This window comes from Podarcis filfolensis, assembly GCF_964270895.1.
Source record: "Podarcis filfolensis genome assembly, chromosome: Z".
In the NCBI taxonomy this organism is placed as follows: domain Eukaryota; kingdom Metazoa; phylum Chordata; class Lepidosauria; order Squamata; family Lacertidae; genus Podarcis; species Podarcis filfolensis.
In genome coordinates, this window is record NC_139617.1 from 32,122,481 (window position 1) to 32,138,365 (window position 15,885).

The following is a 15,885-nucleotide window of genomic DNA, read 5'->3' on the forward strand; positions in this document are numbered from 1 at the left end:
AACAGTTTAAACTCCACTCACTTGCACTGCCCCTCCATCTTCTGGCAGTCGAAACCGTCGTACAGGCAGCCGGTGTTGTTGCACTGGGTGTCACAGCGCCCGTTGTTGAAGTAGTCCCAGCACTGGAGGGACTGGGAGCAGTTCTTCCAGGGGTCGTTGAAATTCAGGGAGCAGTCGCCGCCGTCCCAGCCGCAAGCGTGGTTATTGCACTGGGCGTCACAGATCTTGTTGCCGGCGTGGCTGGCGCACACAGGGATCTCACACTTCTCCTCCAAGGGAGGTGGAGTGATGTTCTGGCCAAGGCCACCTGTGAAGTCGTAGTCCAAGATGTGGCAGTTCAGACCGTTGAACCGGGCTGGGCAGTTGCAGCGGTAGTGGGGTGGCTCCTTGGCAGGCTGGCAGGTGCCCCCGTTGTAGCAGGGGCTGGAGTGGCAGGGGCTGCCAGAGGAGAACTGGCAGGCAGCTCCGCTAAAGCCTAGTGGGCAGAGGCACCTGGAGCTCTTCTGGGTGGAGATGCAGGTGCCACCGTTCAGGCACCGCAACGGTCCGCAGCCGCGGGCGTCGTTCTCACACGTGGCACCGTCCCAGTCCTGCAGAGGGCAAAGAGTGGAACGACTGAGACTACTCCAAAGGCAGTAATCAAATCACAGAAAAGTAAAGTGGGAAGGCCTCCAAGGGGTCATTATTATTATTTTTATTATTATTATCATCTGTTAAACTTATTTGTTGCTTGTTACTTGAAGGTCTCCAATTGACTTACAGTAATACACGCACACACACAAATATTCTCCTCCCAAAAGGGAGGAGAAAAGGGGGGGGGGGAATCAATATGTTGTCTAACACAGAGCTTTCCCAACTTTTCATGTTTGTGATACACTTTTTAGGCATGCATCACTTTGCGACACCATAATTCACTTTTCCTAGCAAACCAGAGGTTAAACTAACCCCTTTTCAGCCCCAGGAGGAGCACAGGGAGTATTCACGTGAGACTCCTACACACCGCAGCCAACACACTAATGTGTCACGATACAGTTTGGAAAGCTCTGGTCTAACACAATACTTATGAAAAGAAAAAAGAAAAAACACACCTGCTATATAAATAACAAACAACATTAACTATTATCGTCAAATAATAAACCAAGAATACACTCACCCACTAATGAGCAGATTTCCTACCCACTAATGAGCAGATTTCACCAACTATTTCTCCAACTTTTAGCTTCACCAACCTGCCCCAAACTCTGTTCTCAGGCCAACTGTTTTATATCAGCAGTGGGTTGGTCAGTATCCTCCTCCAGGAACTATCCATTATCTCCCTTCAGAGGGGAGCAGCTGCATGGCAAAGCAGGAACGTGGTGGCAAAAGTTTTATCTGCTTTGCCGTTGGTCTGGCTACTGCTTTTGTCCTGCTGCTGGTGGTGGGGGGGGTGCATCTAGCTCAACCCCCTGAATGCTAGAATCCCAGCTAAAGAATGGGCATTACTAACTTAAGTCTGCACATGTTGGTGGGTCCACTCTGAGCAGGACTAGCATTGGTTGCAACCCTAAATTTGCAGTTTATGCTGAAGTCAGTAGAGGTCAGCATACTCTTTACTGATAGCTGCTAGTCTCCTAGTGTTCAGATGAGCAGAATCAGTGCCTTTTTTTTCAGAGATCATGTGCTCCCCTGTCCACACTTGCCTGGCAGGGTTGCATATATATACATGGGAACTTCCGCATGTGGAGCAGATGCACTACCTGCTGAACTATGGCCCTTCTCCTAAGAACAAAGCAAGGTTCTAGTCCTCAAAGTTATGAATAAGGGGATGAAATAAACAGAAACATGGGAAGCCGTGTTCTTCCAAGTCAGTGCAATTGATCCATCTAGCTCAGTATTCTCTACACTAACTTGCAGGGGCTCTCCAAGGTTTTAGACTCACTGGATGTGCCCAGCTCTTCCTGGGATTGAACCTAGGGATTGAACCTAGGATTTTCTGCATGCAACACAGCTGATTTACCACCAAACTACGGCCTTTCCTCATCCAGCAACTTCTAAGAATCCAAAACAGATGCTGGCTAGGAAGGGGCGCAAATAATCCCACCCAGCCCAAGAGGCTGCTTCCGTCTCTCAACCCCACAGCTCGTCCCCTAAAACCAAAAGCTGACTACACACCGGAGGGCACCTGCAGATGTAGCCGTGCTGTGTGTTGCTGGCCACTGCACAGGTCCCACCGTTCTTGCAGGGCTGGTTCCGGCAGCCGTCTACCACCGTCTCACAGTGGCGCCCTGGAAAGGGGATGGAGAAAGCCTCGTCAGGTTGCCCCGCCGTCACCCCCAACATTTCCCCCTGGACCTCAGCAGTAAAACAGCTGCATCTTTCCACCGCCAAAATCCCACGTGCACACTCTTTTACTAGTTAAGGGGGGGGGCCTGATGGATACCTATTGGCTGAAAAGAAGAGGTCTATGCCATCAGGGCAGCCCACTCCACCCCATGTATCTTCTCTAGAAAGGGAAAAGTTGAAGATATTAAGAAGCTAAGAAGAGCCTGCTGGTTCTGGCCAAAGGCACCCCATCTCATGCAGCATTCTGTTCTCACAGTGGCCAACCAGATACCTTTGGGGGACCTGGGCACAAGGGAACTCTTCCCTCCTTGCGATTTCAAGCAACTGGTATTCAAAAGCATTGCTGTGGAGGCAAGAGCATTGCCATCTTGATTAGCAGCAATCTCTAGCTCTCTGTCTAATCTTCTTTTAAAAAAGGCTAGGCTTGTGGCCATCACTGCCTCCTGTGGGGGGGGGGAGTTTAACTATCATCATCATTTTATTTGTATACTGCCTTTGCACAGTTAAAACTATGTAATTACACAATTACAAAAATGGCCACGAACAATAAATAAAACACAGCCTGCAAAAAATTAATACCAGGAACAGCAACAACCTCCACTAAGCAATACCCCAGCACAAGAGTCTGTTCAACAGCCTCATCTTTTGTAGCTGGCAGTCCTCAGGCAGGGCCCTGGGCCTCCCCCACAGGCCAGGTGGGAAAAGGCAGGGAGTAGGACTCCCAGCTAAGATAGTCTATGCACTTGGGAGAATTCAGGGCAAACAAAAACAAAGTACTTTTTTACACAGTGCATAGATAAACTCTAAAGGGGGGGGGGGGCGGCAAAGACATGGAGCAGGATAAGGCTATTAGTGCCTATGTTCTCCCTCCATTGTCAGAGCAGAATGCCCCTGAATACAAGCTGCTGGAAACCACAGGAGAAAGTGCTGTTGTATTTGGATATTGCTTGTGGACTTCCCACTGCGGCACCAGGTTTGGTTAATGTGGGAAAAGGATGCTGGGTTACCCTGATCCAGCTGAAGATCTCTTCTTATATTCTTACTAGATACAGTCCATGGCTTTTAATATTTGGGTATATGAACCACCTATATTAAACTGCATGTTTGCATTAGGACTGGAGAATACCTTTACTGTCAACATCAGCCAGTAATTCTTGGAGAAAAAGCAAGAGGGAGGAAAACACCAAAGACCACGTGTTGTTGTTTTTTTGGAGCCTTGTGGTGCTCACCAGAATACCCCAGACGACACTCGCACACGTAGTCGTTGATGCGCTGCACACAGTTCTGTGTTCCTAGCGGGTCACAAGGGTTGGACAGACACTCGTTGACGTCACCCTCACAGCGCTCCCCAACGAAGCCCAGCAGGCAGATGCAGCTGTAGCCCCCTACGCGGTCCACACACCGCCCGTTGTTGAAGCACTTGGGGGCGAAGGTGTTGGGGTCAAAGGGTGGGCTGCAGTCGTCTATGTTGATCTCACAGTGAACTCCTGTGGTGGGGAGAGTGATGGGGAGCAGAAGAAGGTGAGAGCTGGATCCCAAGAGGCCTGCTTACAACTTGGCCTAGCATTGATCCATTTTCTTTACATTTCCTGGAGGCACCCCCCAAAACAAATAAATTGAAAACCTGTATTCCTGTACATGCACCAAAACTTTTAACAGTATGCATCTGTAAAACACATTTTAATTAAGTGATCCACAAGTACTGTGTCCAGTTCTGGGCACCACAGTTTAAGAAGTTTATTGATAAGCTGGAATGTGTGCAGAGAAGGGAGACCAGGATGATGAAGGGTTTGGAAAAGCCTTATGAGGGAGTTGGGCATGTTTAGCCTGGAGAAGAGACAATTGAGAGGAGATACAATAGTCATCCTCAAATATGGAAGATGAAGCAAGCTTGTTTTCTCCTGCTCTGGAGGGTAGGAAGCGAACCAAGGGCTTCAAGTTACAGGAAAGGAGATTCCAACTAAACATCAGGAAGAACTTCCTGATGGTAGAATTGGAGAGCTGAAAGGGATCCCAACAGCCATATACTCTGCAATGCAGGAATATCAACTAAAGCATCCATGATAGATGGCCACTTAACCTCTGCTTAAAACTTCCAATGAAAGAGAGTCCCCCACCTTCCAAGGGAGTCCATTTCACTGTCAATCAGCTCTTAACATCAGAAAATAAGAGCTGTTCCAACTAAAGACAACCAACCAAACCCTGCCCCACCAATTTCCCTCACTACCAAGGAAATACAGAAAGTGAATACAGTGGTACCTCTGAATACGAACGGGATCTGTTCCGGATACCCGTTCGCATCCTGAAGCGAACGCAACCCGCGTCTGCGCATGCGGCGAAACCCGGAAGTAACGCATTCTGTTACTTCCGGGTCACCGCAGAACGCAACCCAAAAGCGCTCAACCTGAAGCATATTTAAAATGAGGTATGACTGCAGAAAGAGAACCTACTCAGGTGTCACTGCCACAAAAAGCAAATACACTAAGCATACACTAAGCAAAAGAAAGTAAGTTTTACCACCCCACCCCCTCTCTTCCCCATACTGTATACAACACACTAATGCAGCAGTTCTCAACCTGTGGGTCGCCAGATGTTATTGGACTACAACTCTCATCATCCCTGAGCTCTGGCCTTGCTAGCTAGGAATGATGGGAGTTGTAGTTCAACAACATCTGGGGCCCACAGGTTGAGAAATGCAGCAAAGCCCGGAAGTAACACGTTCCATTACTTCCAGGTCATCGCGGAACGCAACCCAAAAGCGCTCAACCTGAAGCATATTTAACCCGAGGTATGACTGTAGAAAGAGAAACTACTCAGGTGGCACTGCCACAAAAAGCAAATACACTAAGCAAAAGAAAGTAACTTTTACCATCCCATCCCCCTCTCCCCACCTTCTCTTCCCCAGCCTTATACTGTATACAACACACTAATGCAGTGGTTCTCAACCTGTGGGTCCCCAGATGTTGGACTACAACTCCCATCATCCCTGAGCTCTGGCCTTGCTAGCTAGGGGTGATGGGAGTTGTAGTTCAACAACATCTGGGACCCACAGGTTGAGAAATGTGGCGAAACCCCGAAGTAACGCATTCCGTTACTTCCGGGTTGCGCTCAACCTGAAGCATATTTAACCCGAGGTATGACTGTAGAAAGAGAACCTACTCAGGTGGCACTGCCACAAAAAGCAAATACACTAAGCATACACTAAGCAAAAGAAAGTAAGTTTTACCACCCCATCCCCCTCTCCCCCGCTTTTCTTCCCCATCCTTATACAGTGGTACCTCGGGTTACATATGCTTCAGGTTACATACGCTTCAGGTTACAGATTCCGCTAACCCAGAAATATTACCTCGGGTTAAGAACTTTGCTTCAGCATGAGAACAGAAATTGTGCTCCTACGGCACAGCGGCAGCAGGAGGCCCCATTAGCTAAAGTGGTGCTTCAGGTTAAGAACAGTTTCAGGTTAAGAATGGGCCTCCTAAACGAATTAAGTACTTAACCCGAGGTACCACTGTACTATATACAACACACTAATGCAGCAGTTCTCAACCTGAGGGTTCTCAAATGTTGTTGGACTACAACTCCCATCCTCCCTGAGCTCTGGCCTTGCTAGCTAAGGGTGATGGGAGTTGTAGTTCAACAACATCTGGGACCCACAGTTTGAGAAATGGGGCGAAACCCGGAAGTAACGCGTTCCGTTACTTCTGGGTCACTGCGGAGCGCAACCCAAAAGCGCTCAACCTGAAGCATATTTAACCCAAGGTATGACTGTAGAAAGAGAACCTACTCAGGTGGCACTGCCACAAAAAGCAAATACACTAAGCATACACTAAGCAAAAGAAAGTAAGTTTTACCACCCCACCCCCTCTCTTCCCCAGCCTTATACTGTATACAACACACTAATGCAGCGGTTCTCAACCTGTGGGTCCCCAGATGTTGTTGGACTACAACTCCCATCATTCCTAAGCTCTGGCCTTGCTAGCTAGGAATGATGGGAGTTGTAGTTCAACAACATCTGGGACCCACAGGTTGAGAAATGCGGCGAAACCCGGAAGTAACGCGTTATTTTACTTCCGGGTCACCGCGAAGCGCAACCCAAAAGCACTCAACTTGAAGCATATTTAACCCAAGGTATGACTGTAGAAAGAGAACCTACTCAGGTGGCACTGCCACAAAAAGCAAATACACTAAGCATACACTAAGCAAAAGACAGTAAGTTTTCCCACCCCCCTCTCCCCCCCATCCTTATACTGTATACAACACACTAATGCAGCGGTTCTCAACCTGTGGGTCCCCAGATGTTGGACTACAAGTCCCATCATCCCTGAGCTCTGGCCTTGCTAGCTAGGGGTGATGGGAGTTGTAGGTCAACAACATCGGGTACCCACAGGTTGTCTCACAACAAATGTGATTGATCAGTAGAAAGTACAACCTGGAAAAAGAGACAATGCACGTACTTTTGTAAACCAAGAAAATCTTTAATAAAAATCATTTTTAAAAACGAAAGAAAGTAAAAGCCGGAAAAATGAAAAAATAGTGTGTAGGTTTATCACCCACCCTCTCCCCTCCCCTCTCTCCCCCTCCCTCTGGATATTGTCTTACACTGAACATAAACCAAAAGACTTTATAATCTGAACAACAGAAAAGAGACATTGCATGGTTTTTTGTAGTCAATGAAAAACTTTAATAAAAATTATTTTAAAAAGAAAGGAAGTAAGAGCTTTTCAACAGTGGAACTGACTCCAAAGGGTGGTAGATTCTCCTTCCTTGGGAGATTTTCAAGCAAAGTTTGGATGCTTTAGTTGACATTCCTGCATTGCAGGGGGTTGGTCTAGATGACCCTCAGGGTCCCTTCTAACTCTTCTATAATTCTAAGTTAGAATACACCTTTGGGACTAATCATTAGTTTTCTGTGGAATTAGTGAATGAAATGAAGCTCCACCGTTCTCCTGCAGAGGCATATCTATGCTTTGTTCCTCTTGCCAACCTTAATTTGTGAACCAATTTTTCTTTAAGGGCAATACACTCTTTCAGGTTTGCACATTTTAAGTCCTTCCAGACTGCAGCTATCACCCTGTGTGCAGCTACTAATAGAAATCCAATTAGTGGTTTATTCATCAAGTCCTGATACCCACTTAAACCCGTATTCAGTAACGCTGACAACACATCTGAGGGCACCTGCAGATGTAGCCGTGCCATGCTGATGAGTCATTTTACTTATCTCTAATTAAACACTTGTTCTCTAAAAATTTCCACCAGGTACATCCACCAAAAATGCCGACCAATACCCCTGCCTCCACACTCTTGGCAGGACATATGTGAAGCAGCTTTATAAAAACAATTTGTTCCTGCTTTCTCTCAAGACTCTCCCAAATTCATAGCAATGGGACCATCTTGGGTGGATTCAAAGGCATGGAAGTATTTGTCCAAATGTGCATCACGGGGTTGTTTTGTGAACTGAGGGGAGAGAACTACAAAGGTGGCACTGAGAGTCTTGGAGGAAAGGTGGAATGTTCAACATAGTCATAAATACACAAATAAGACAAACCAGCTGGCAACCCAGTCAGCTTCCTCGAAATAAGGTCCCATGAAAACAGCAAAGGAGAACACGAGTGGGGAGAAGCAATATATTTCACTTTCAATCAAGGCAAGACCCTTCCCCTGCAAAAAGTCTTGCTAGAACACTGTGCCCCTTCCCCTGGCAAGTTGCTGAATACCCCTCCCACACCTTCTGAGACAGACACACACACATACACATACACCACCCCTTTGCAAAAGTGTGTGTAAGGGGAAGCTATTCAGTCAGCTCTATATGCAAAGTCTCCCAACCGGCATTCAACCTGCACTTCATGCTCTACCATTTCACCAAAATCTCAATCCTCAGGGTTTTCAATAAATTTGGGGTTTAAATAGGAACATTAGCAAGCTGCCTTGTACTGAATCAGACCATTGGATCCATCTAGCTCAGTACTGTCAACACTGATCAGGAGTAACAAGCCAGGATTTCAACCAGAGAAGGATGGGTCTTTCTCCAGCCCTACCTGGAGATTCTGCTGAGCACTGAACCTGGGACCTTCTGCATTCAAAAGCAGACACCCACTGAACTGATGACTTTTAAGCCAATACAGAACAGACTGATAGAAATACTGGAGCCCTCCACCCCCCCCTCAATCAAGTGGGACACCCCTAAAGACTGGGTCTTTCCCTACCTGCCCATGCCCCTGCTTCCACCCAAACCCACATTTACCTTGAGTCCCTCGGGGACAAGAGCACTTGTAGGTGTTGATGAGGTCAATGCAGGTCCCTCCGTTCTGGCAGGGGTGGGAAAGGCACTCGTTGATCTCCTCTGAGCAGTTGATCCCGTGGTAGCCAGCAACACACTACAAGGAAAGGTAGTCCAATATTCCCGAGTTGAAATGAGTTCTAGAGGGGTAGGAGGATTTCCTCCTTCCCACCTTGGAAGGCAGCCCCTCAAAAGGGAGCCCACAATGGAAAATGCCAAAACCAACTTGTAGTATATTTTTAAAAATGCAACCAGATGAAAAATAGACAAACTGTACCGTCCTCAAATCACCCACCCCACCAAAAATGGCTAGTGCCTGAGCTGCTGTAATGTCACAGGAGCTGCAAGTGTACGAGCCGCTGGAGGGTCAGGTTCGCAAGGACTGGCCAAGACTGAACTGTGCAATCTTCCCGCGGGAAGTGGAGAAAAAAATTGGGGGCTGAGACTGGGGTGGGAACTTTGGGTGGGCATGGCATGGTGTGCTGGGAATATTTCTGAAGCTCATGGTCAAACAATTATCAAGGCTGCTTAGACATAATAAAAAATACTTGCATTACTTGGCCTTTCATTAAGAAAAGCGAAAGGATGTTTAGGTGCCCTCCACTCTACAGTATTCAGCTAGCTTTGAAGTCCGCAAGGGAAGCGCCCAAATGTTCTATCATGCAAGAGCTTATGAGGCTGCCTCTGTCCGTTGAAATGCATTACACTGACTGGGAAATGGAGGCTGGCACAAGCAGGGGCAAAGGTGCTGCCTTCTACCCAGCCAGACTGCCGAATCATAGGACTGTAGAGTTGGAAGGGGCCCCAAGAATCATCTAGTCCAACCCCATGCAGTGCAGGAATCCCAGCTAAAACATCCCTGACAGGTGGCCCTCCAACCTCTGCTTCTAAGCCTCCAATGAAGGACAGCCCTCCATCTTTTACCTAGCTTTTGCCAGACGTGCTGGCAGGGAGTGAACCTGGGATCTTTTGTTGGCATAGGAGATGCTCTGCTACCAAGTTACGATGTACCCCTTTCCCTGGAAACTGTGGCTTTTTTTCAGGGTGGCTGTAAACTACCCAGCAACCTGGAAATATCTATGATGGAGGCATGTCCTGTACTTCATTCTGATGTTCCACCACATCTCAGGACATGTACCCAGCTCCGCTGGCAATGCACAAACCCAGGTAAAGGAGGGTTCACCCTGTGTCCACTGCCCCCCCACGCCACCTCCCTTCTGAGCACCAACCGTACCTCACACGAGTAGCCCCCTAGGTAGTCTGTGCAGGTGGCCCCATTCTGGCACGGGTTGGGGGAGCACTCATCCACCTGCTCCTCACAGTAGCTGCCTGTGTAGCCGGCCTGGCACTGGCAAGAGTGGGTGTTGCCCCTGTCCACACAGAGCCCAGAGTTCCTGCATAGGTGCACCACCTCGACGCCTGCAAAGGTATAGGAGGGAGGTCAGGTACAAGTAACAGGTGTGGGCCTCCTCAGTGATGTCTACTCCCAGACCATGGAACAACCTCCCAAGAGAAGCCAGACCGGCTCCTTCCTTGTCACACTTCCACAGGTGAAGACTGTTTTTATTCCAGGAGGCTTTTAGGAAATAACTGTTTCTTTAAAGGAATGGGTGTTTCTATATGGTGTTCATCCTCATTATCATCATCTGTCATGTGCTTCTTATTGGGGGTCCCCCCCCCCCGGTTGGGAGTTTAATTTGCTTTTAAACAATTTTTAAAATATGTTTTTAGCTTTTTGTATTTTATCTGTGTTGTTTAAATTTGTGTAAGCTGGTCCCTAAGAGCCGGAAGAAATCTGTTTATGTATGCAACTACAGCAGCTCGGATTTTGTCTGTGTGTGTGTGTGTGTGTGTGTGTGTGTGTGTTTGTGTGTGTTTGTGTGTGTGTGTGTATGACATAGCTGTAATATATATAAAAAATATAAACCAATAAACACCTCACTGCAACAACTATCAAATACTGAACCACTTAAAAACGAAATGCCAAACACCAATCTATGCATCTGGCTGGGGTCAGCCACCCCTCACCGGGTCCTGCCCTGGCCAGAGTCTGCTCCCAGGACAGACCAAAGAGGGAATACAGAGGAGGGGGAACACAGCAAGCAGGATGGGGCCTTCTTACCTTGCTGCCGTGCAGCCACTTCACAAGAGACATTGGGGACATCGCAGTAGAGTCCAGTCCAGCCACTGGTGCACTCGCAGCGGTACAGGTTGTCTGTCTGCCAGCACTTTCCGCCGTTCTTGCAGGGCGAGGAGTCACACCAACGCACCAGGTTCTGGGGGCGAAGAATCAGAAGGTTTGTGGGTGCAACAGCACCAGGGCCAGGGTAGGGTGGTACAGAGAAGGGGCTTTGTGGGTTCAACCCTGCGCAGTTGGTTGAAGGACACAGCCCTGAAGATGCCAGGGTGGAGGGGAGTCAACAGCCCTTCCAAGTGCCATGTGATTCCAACTCCTGGCAGCCAGCATAGCCATGGATGTTGATGACAGGAGTTGTAGTGCAGCAACACGGTTTCCCATGCCTAAGCAATGTTTTGTTGTGTTAACCATGGTTTGGCTCAGCAAACCACAAATCATCTCACAGGCAAGCAAGGCCACAGTTTGTTTCACCATGCTTGGTTTCCCCAGCTGCTCTTGCAATGTGACTTTGGGGTTGTCAAAGAACCAGAGTTAAGCAAGGCTGATGGGGAATGCACAGAATGCTGAACTATCCTTAAGCCAGCAGTGTACCTTGGCTTCACATCATGGTTTGTTGCCAGGAGAAATGAACCACTGTTAAGTCTGCCAGGTGGGGTTCAGACAGTCAAACAAACCATAGGCAAACTAAACAAACCATGAGTTTGTGCTGGGTGCGAACCAGGGCTGCTGCCTCTCTGCTCTGACCTCAACACTTCAGCCATTTGCTCCTCACTCTGTGAGCCCACCCACCCCAAGCCCCCAGTGAAACAACAGAAGCAAATGAACAGGGAAAAGCAAGTCCCACTCAAGGTCAGGCTCTGCAGGCAGAACTGGTTCGGCATCCAGTGAGGTCTTGGCCCGCTTACCTGACAACTGAGGCCAGTGTAGCCCTGAGGACAAGTGCACTTGTAGGTCCCGTAGCTATCCTGGCAGGTGCCACCATTCAGGCAGGGTTTGGAGTCACACTCGTTGATGTCGTGCTCGCAGTAGATTCCCGTGAAGCCAGGTGGACAGACACAGGTGAAGGTGTTGATGCCGTCCACACATGTGCCCCCATTGAAGCAGGAGCTGAGGGGCAGAAGGAAACTGGCTGTGCCATCAAAGCTCTCCGTTGGAAGCTGCCTTATAGCAAAAGCCAGAATGCTGGGTCCGTCTAGTGCAGTACAGAGTACACTGACCACCACCAGCAATGGCTCTCCAGGGTTTCAAACAGGGAGTTTACCCAGCCTGACAGAGTTGCCATTGGGGATTGAACCCAAGACTCTTTCCACGCAGAGTGTGTGCTCTACCACTGAGGCTTTCTGTGGCCTTTCCCCAAAATGTAAAATAGTATTCTAGATCTCATGATTTTAAATGAAGGGCTGAATTACACAGGAAGCTGCTTATACCTAGTCAGACCATTGGGTTCACTTGGCTCAATAGTGCCTACACTGACTGGCAGCAGCAGTAGCTGTCCAGGGTTTCAGACATATTGAGTTTTTAGGGGAGGAGTGAAAAATGGCATTTTGGGTGCTTCTACCCTTAGTCGAGATTCCTGTATTGCAGGGGGTTGGACCAGATGACCCTCAGGGTGCCTTCAACTCTAGTTTTATGATTCTACAGCTGCAAAGTTAGTCCACAGCCAATGTCTGCTGAAATCTCAGAAGCCAGAGAGGGCATCAAAGCAAGATCCAGTATGGTGTAGTGCTTAGAGTGTTGGACTCAGACCTGGGAGACCAGGGTTCAAATACCCGCCCCACTTGGCCATGAAGCTCACTGGGTGATCTTTCTCTCAGCTCTAACCTATCTCACAAGGTTGTTGGGGAAGGTAAAATGGGCTGAAGGATTACCACGTACCCCAACTTTAGCTCCTTGGAGGAAAGGTGGGATATAAATGCAGCAAGATAAATGAAAGTAAATTAATGTTAAGGAAGACCCGTGCCATGTTTGTCTTCCTGCAGGAGAACTTGCAAAGCTACACTTGTAGCAAGTGCAAACTGGTTGGCTTGCTGGAAGAGAAGGTACAACAACCTGAGGTCCAAATAGTCAACACTTCGAGGTATAGGGCAAGATGCAGACTTTCGCGATAGAGCTGAGTGGACTGTGACAGAACAGCAACACAGGCGCCCCAAGGGAGGAGGAAGATTGCTCATGGCAAGAGACCAACCCCTGGAGGAACGTGACGCACACAAGTAGGACTGTCAGGAACCATGCTGTGTCATTAGAACTGCAAAATTGGTTCCATGCTCTCACCTAGGACACTGATTCTGGGGCAGAAGAGTTAGGACAGCAGTTACGGAACTTAGAATACACTAAGGTAGCTGTGAAAGGTACAGTGCACATAATGATTCCTGTCACCCCCAATAGGAGGAATAGACAGGAGGAGATGGACTTGGGAGGGGTTTTTTTTTCATTCTTGATCTAACACTTTCAGATCCCAAATGAGTATGCTGATAATCCACCTGCTACCTTCCAAGGAAATGATCTTGGGAGAAAAGGAATTGCAGTCTGGAGAAGGCAAGTTGAGAGGAGTAGTAGGAGGAAGTACTAGAACCATAAGGTTCCTGCCTTTGTAACCTATTCCAGTAATATCCAGATCAGCTCGAAGAGACGAGAGCGGAAGACTCAAGAACAGCAGCTGCAGACCTTAGAACACTCCAAGGCGATTTTGGAAAGCACAGTGTACAGAACAATTCCTGCCACTCCCCAGAGGAGGAAGAGACTGTTGGTGGTAGTAAGTGGCAAGAGGCAATAGTTTTCAGAGGAAACAGGATGTCCCAAGAGGTGTCTTCCAGGTGCAAAGATTTGCAATGTGACAGAGAACTTGCCAAGTCTTATAAAGCCCGCTGACCACAACTTCAACATATAGCAAGGGACTATGAGACTGGGCAGGAAGCTGAAGAGCCTTGGGGCACAGGTTGTCTTTTCATCACTTCTTCCTGTTGAAGATCATGGCCCAGGAAAAGAGGAAAATACTGGAAGTAAACCACTGACTATACAGGTGGTGTCATCAGGAAGGGTTTGGCTTCTTGGATCACCATCTCTGCTTCTTTGAGGAAGGAATTCTGGCTCGTACCTCACAGCGGCTGGCAAAAATGTGTTTGGTAAGAGTCTAGCGTACCTGATCAGGAGAGCTTTCAACTAGATTCTGAGCGGGAGGGCAGGCAGCATTACAGGTGGCAGAAGAACACCTGGTACTGGGGATAGTAGCTTGATTGGTGCACAAGAAATTGAGGTGGTGCTTGCCCTGCTAAAGGGCAAAGTACTAGAGGAAGGAAGCAACTGGAGGGAATGATTCATGGTTCCAGTTGTCTCTGCACAAATGCAGAGCATGAGAAACCAGCAAGACGAATTGGAGCTTTTAATGCAGGATGGCAAATATGACCTGGGAAGCATTACTGAAACCTGGTGGGATGAGACTCATGACTGAAATGCAGGAATTGAGGGGCATAAACTGTTCAAAAGGAATAGACCAAACAGGAAGGGAGGAGGAGTAGCATTATATGTAAAGGATGTCCAAAATTGTGAATAAATCAATAACCTGCAGCATGGAAAGCATATTGAGAGTATACGGGTAAAAACTGTAGGAGAGAGAAACAATACTGATCTTACTATGGTTGCTTTCTATAGACCACGAGGTCAGACTGAAGACTTAGATGGTGCCTTCCTACAGCAGATTACTAAACATTCAAAAAGGAGAGATAAAGTAGTAATTGGAGACTTCAAGTACCCCATATCTGTTGGAACTCAAACAATGCCAGGAATGTAAGGTCCAACAAATTCCGCCACTGCATTGCTGACAATTTCATTTCCAAGAAGGTGGCAGAAGTAAAAAGTGCATCATCTATCTTGGACCTGGTCCTCACCAACAGGGAGGAACTGATCAAAGAAGTGGAAGCATTTGGAAACTTGAGAGAAAGTTTCATGACACAGAGGCAAGGGAAAGCTGAGTATAGTGAGACATGCACTCTGGACTTTAAGAAGGCTGATTTCAAAAAGCTTAAGGAGCTACTGGGTGAGATCCCATGGTCAGAAATACTCAAAGAGAAGGGAGTCCAAGATGGGTGGGAGTTTATTAAATGAAATATTGAAGCTCCAAATTTCAGAAAATTCCAACAAGAAAGAAAAGTTGGAAGTATCTAAAGAAACACTGGTGTGGCTGCATAAGGAGCTTACAGATGAGCTGAGATTTAATAAGGGCATGTATAAGAAATGGAAGAAAGAGGAAATCACAAAGGAAGAATGTACACAAGTAGCCAACAGTTGCAGAATGAATGGCAGGTTCTGCACTTAGGCAGGAAGAACTAGCTGCACAAAGAGAAGATAGGGAACACCTGGCTTACTAGTAGTACATGTGAAATGGGTCTATGGGTCTTGGTGGACCACAAGCTTCACTTGAGCCAACACTGTGATGCAGCAGCAAAAAAAGCTAATGCTATTCTCGGCTGCATCAACAGAAGTATAGTCTCGAGATCAAGGGAAGTAACAGCCCCGGAAGCCAACCAGGCAGTCACAGAAAAATACATTGCCTTTTTTTATTCTGCCTTGATCAGACTACATCTGGAATATTGTGTCCAGTTTTGGGTGCCACAATTTAAGAAGAATGTTGACAAGTTGCAGCATGTGCAGAGGAGGGCAACCAAGATTATAAAGGCTCTGCAATCAAAGCCTTATGAGGAACAGTTGAAGTAGCTGGATATATTTAGCCTGGGAAAGAGGAGATTGAGAGGGGATATGATAGCTATTTTCAAATATATAAATGGCTGTCACATGGAAGATGCAGCAAGCTTGTTTTCTCCTGCTCTGGAGGGCAAGACTCGAACCAATGGCTTCAAGCTACAAGAAAGGAGATTAAGGAAGAACTTACAGTAAGAGCTGTTTGACATTGGAACGGACTCCCTTGGGAGGTTGTGGACTCTCTTTCATTAGAGGTTTTTAATCAGAGTGTGGGTTGCCATCTGTCATGGATGCTTTAGTTGAGATTCCTGCAAAGCAGGGGGGTGGACTAGATGACCCATGGGGTCCCTACTGACTTTATGATTCTAAGGCCATTTGATTAGGGTCCAGAGCCCTCTTGCCCATCATCAGAATAGACTGTGCAAAATAAAAATTTTGCAAGTGATGGGTG

General features: G+C 47.5%; 1 protein-coding gene across 3 annotated transcripts in view; it reads right to left on the reverse strand.

The window, feature by feature from the left end:
• NOTCH1 (notch receptor 1) overlaps positions 1–15,885 on the reverse strand; it is a 98,243-nt gene that overhangs the window by 12,343 nt on the left and 70,015 nt on the right. For all 3 annotated transcript variants that reach the window (XR_014543824.1, XM_083596209.1, XM_083596210.1), the window contains 7 exons: positions 11,645–11,846; positions 10,725–10,878; positions 9,837–10,021; positions 8,567–8,699; positions 3,552–3,809; positions 2,152–2,264; positions 22–590 (listed from right to left, as the gene is read on the reverse strand). Coding sequence is in view for 2 of the 3 variants with exons in the window: in XM_083596209.1 (XP_083452335.1) it covers positions 22–590; positions 2,152–2,264; positions 3,552–3,809; positions 8,567–8,699; positions 9,837–10,021; positions 10,725–10,878; positions 11,645–11,846 (1,614 nt within the window). In the remaining variant the exon portion in view is untranslated. The remainder of the gene's footprint in view (positions 1–21; positions 591–2,151; positions 2,265–3,551; positions 3,810–8,566; positions 8,700–9,836; positions 10,022–10,724; positions 10,879–11,644; positions 11,847–15,885) is intronic.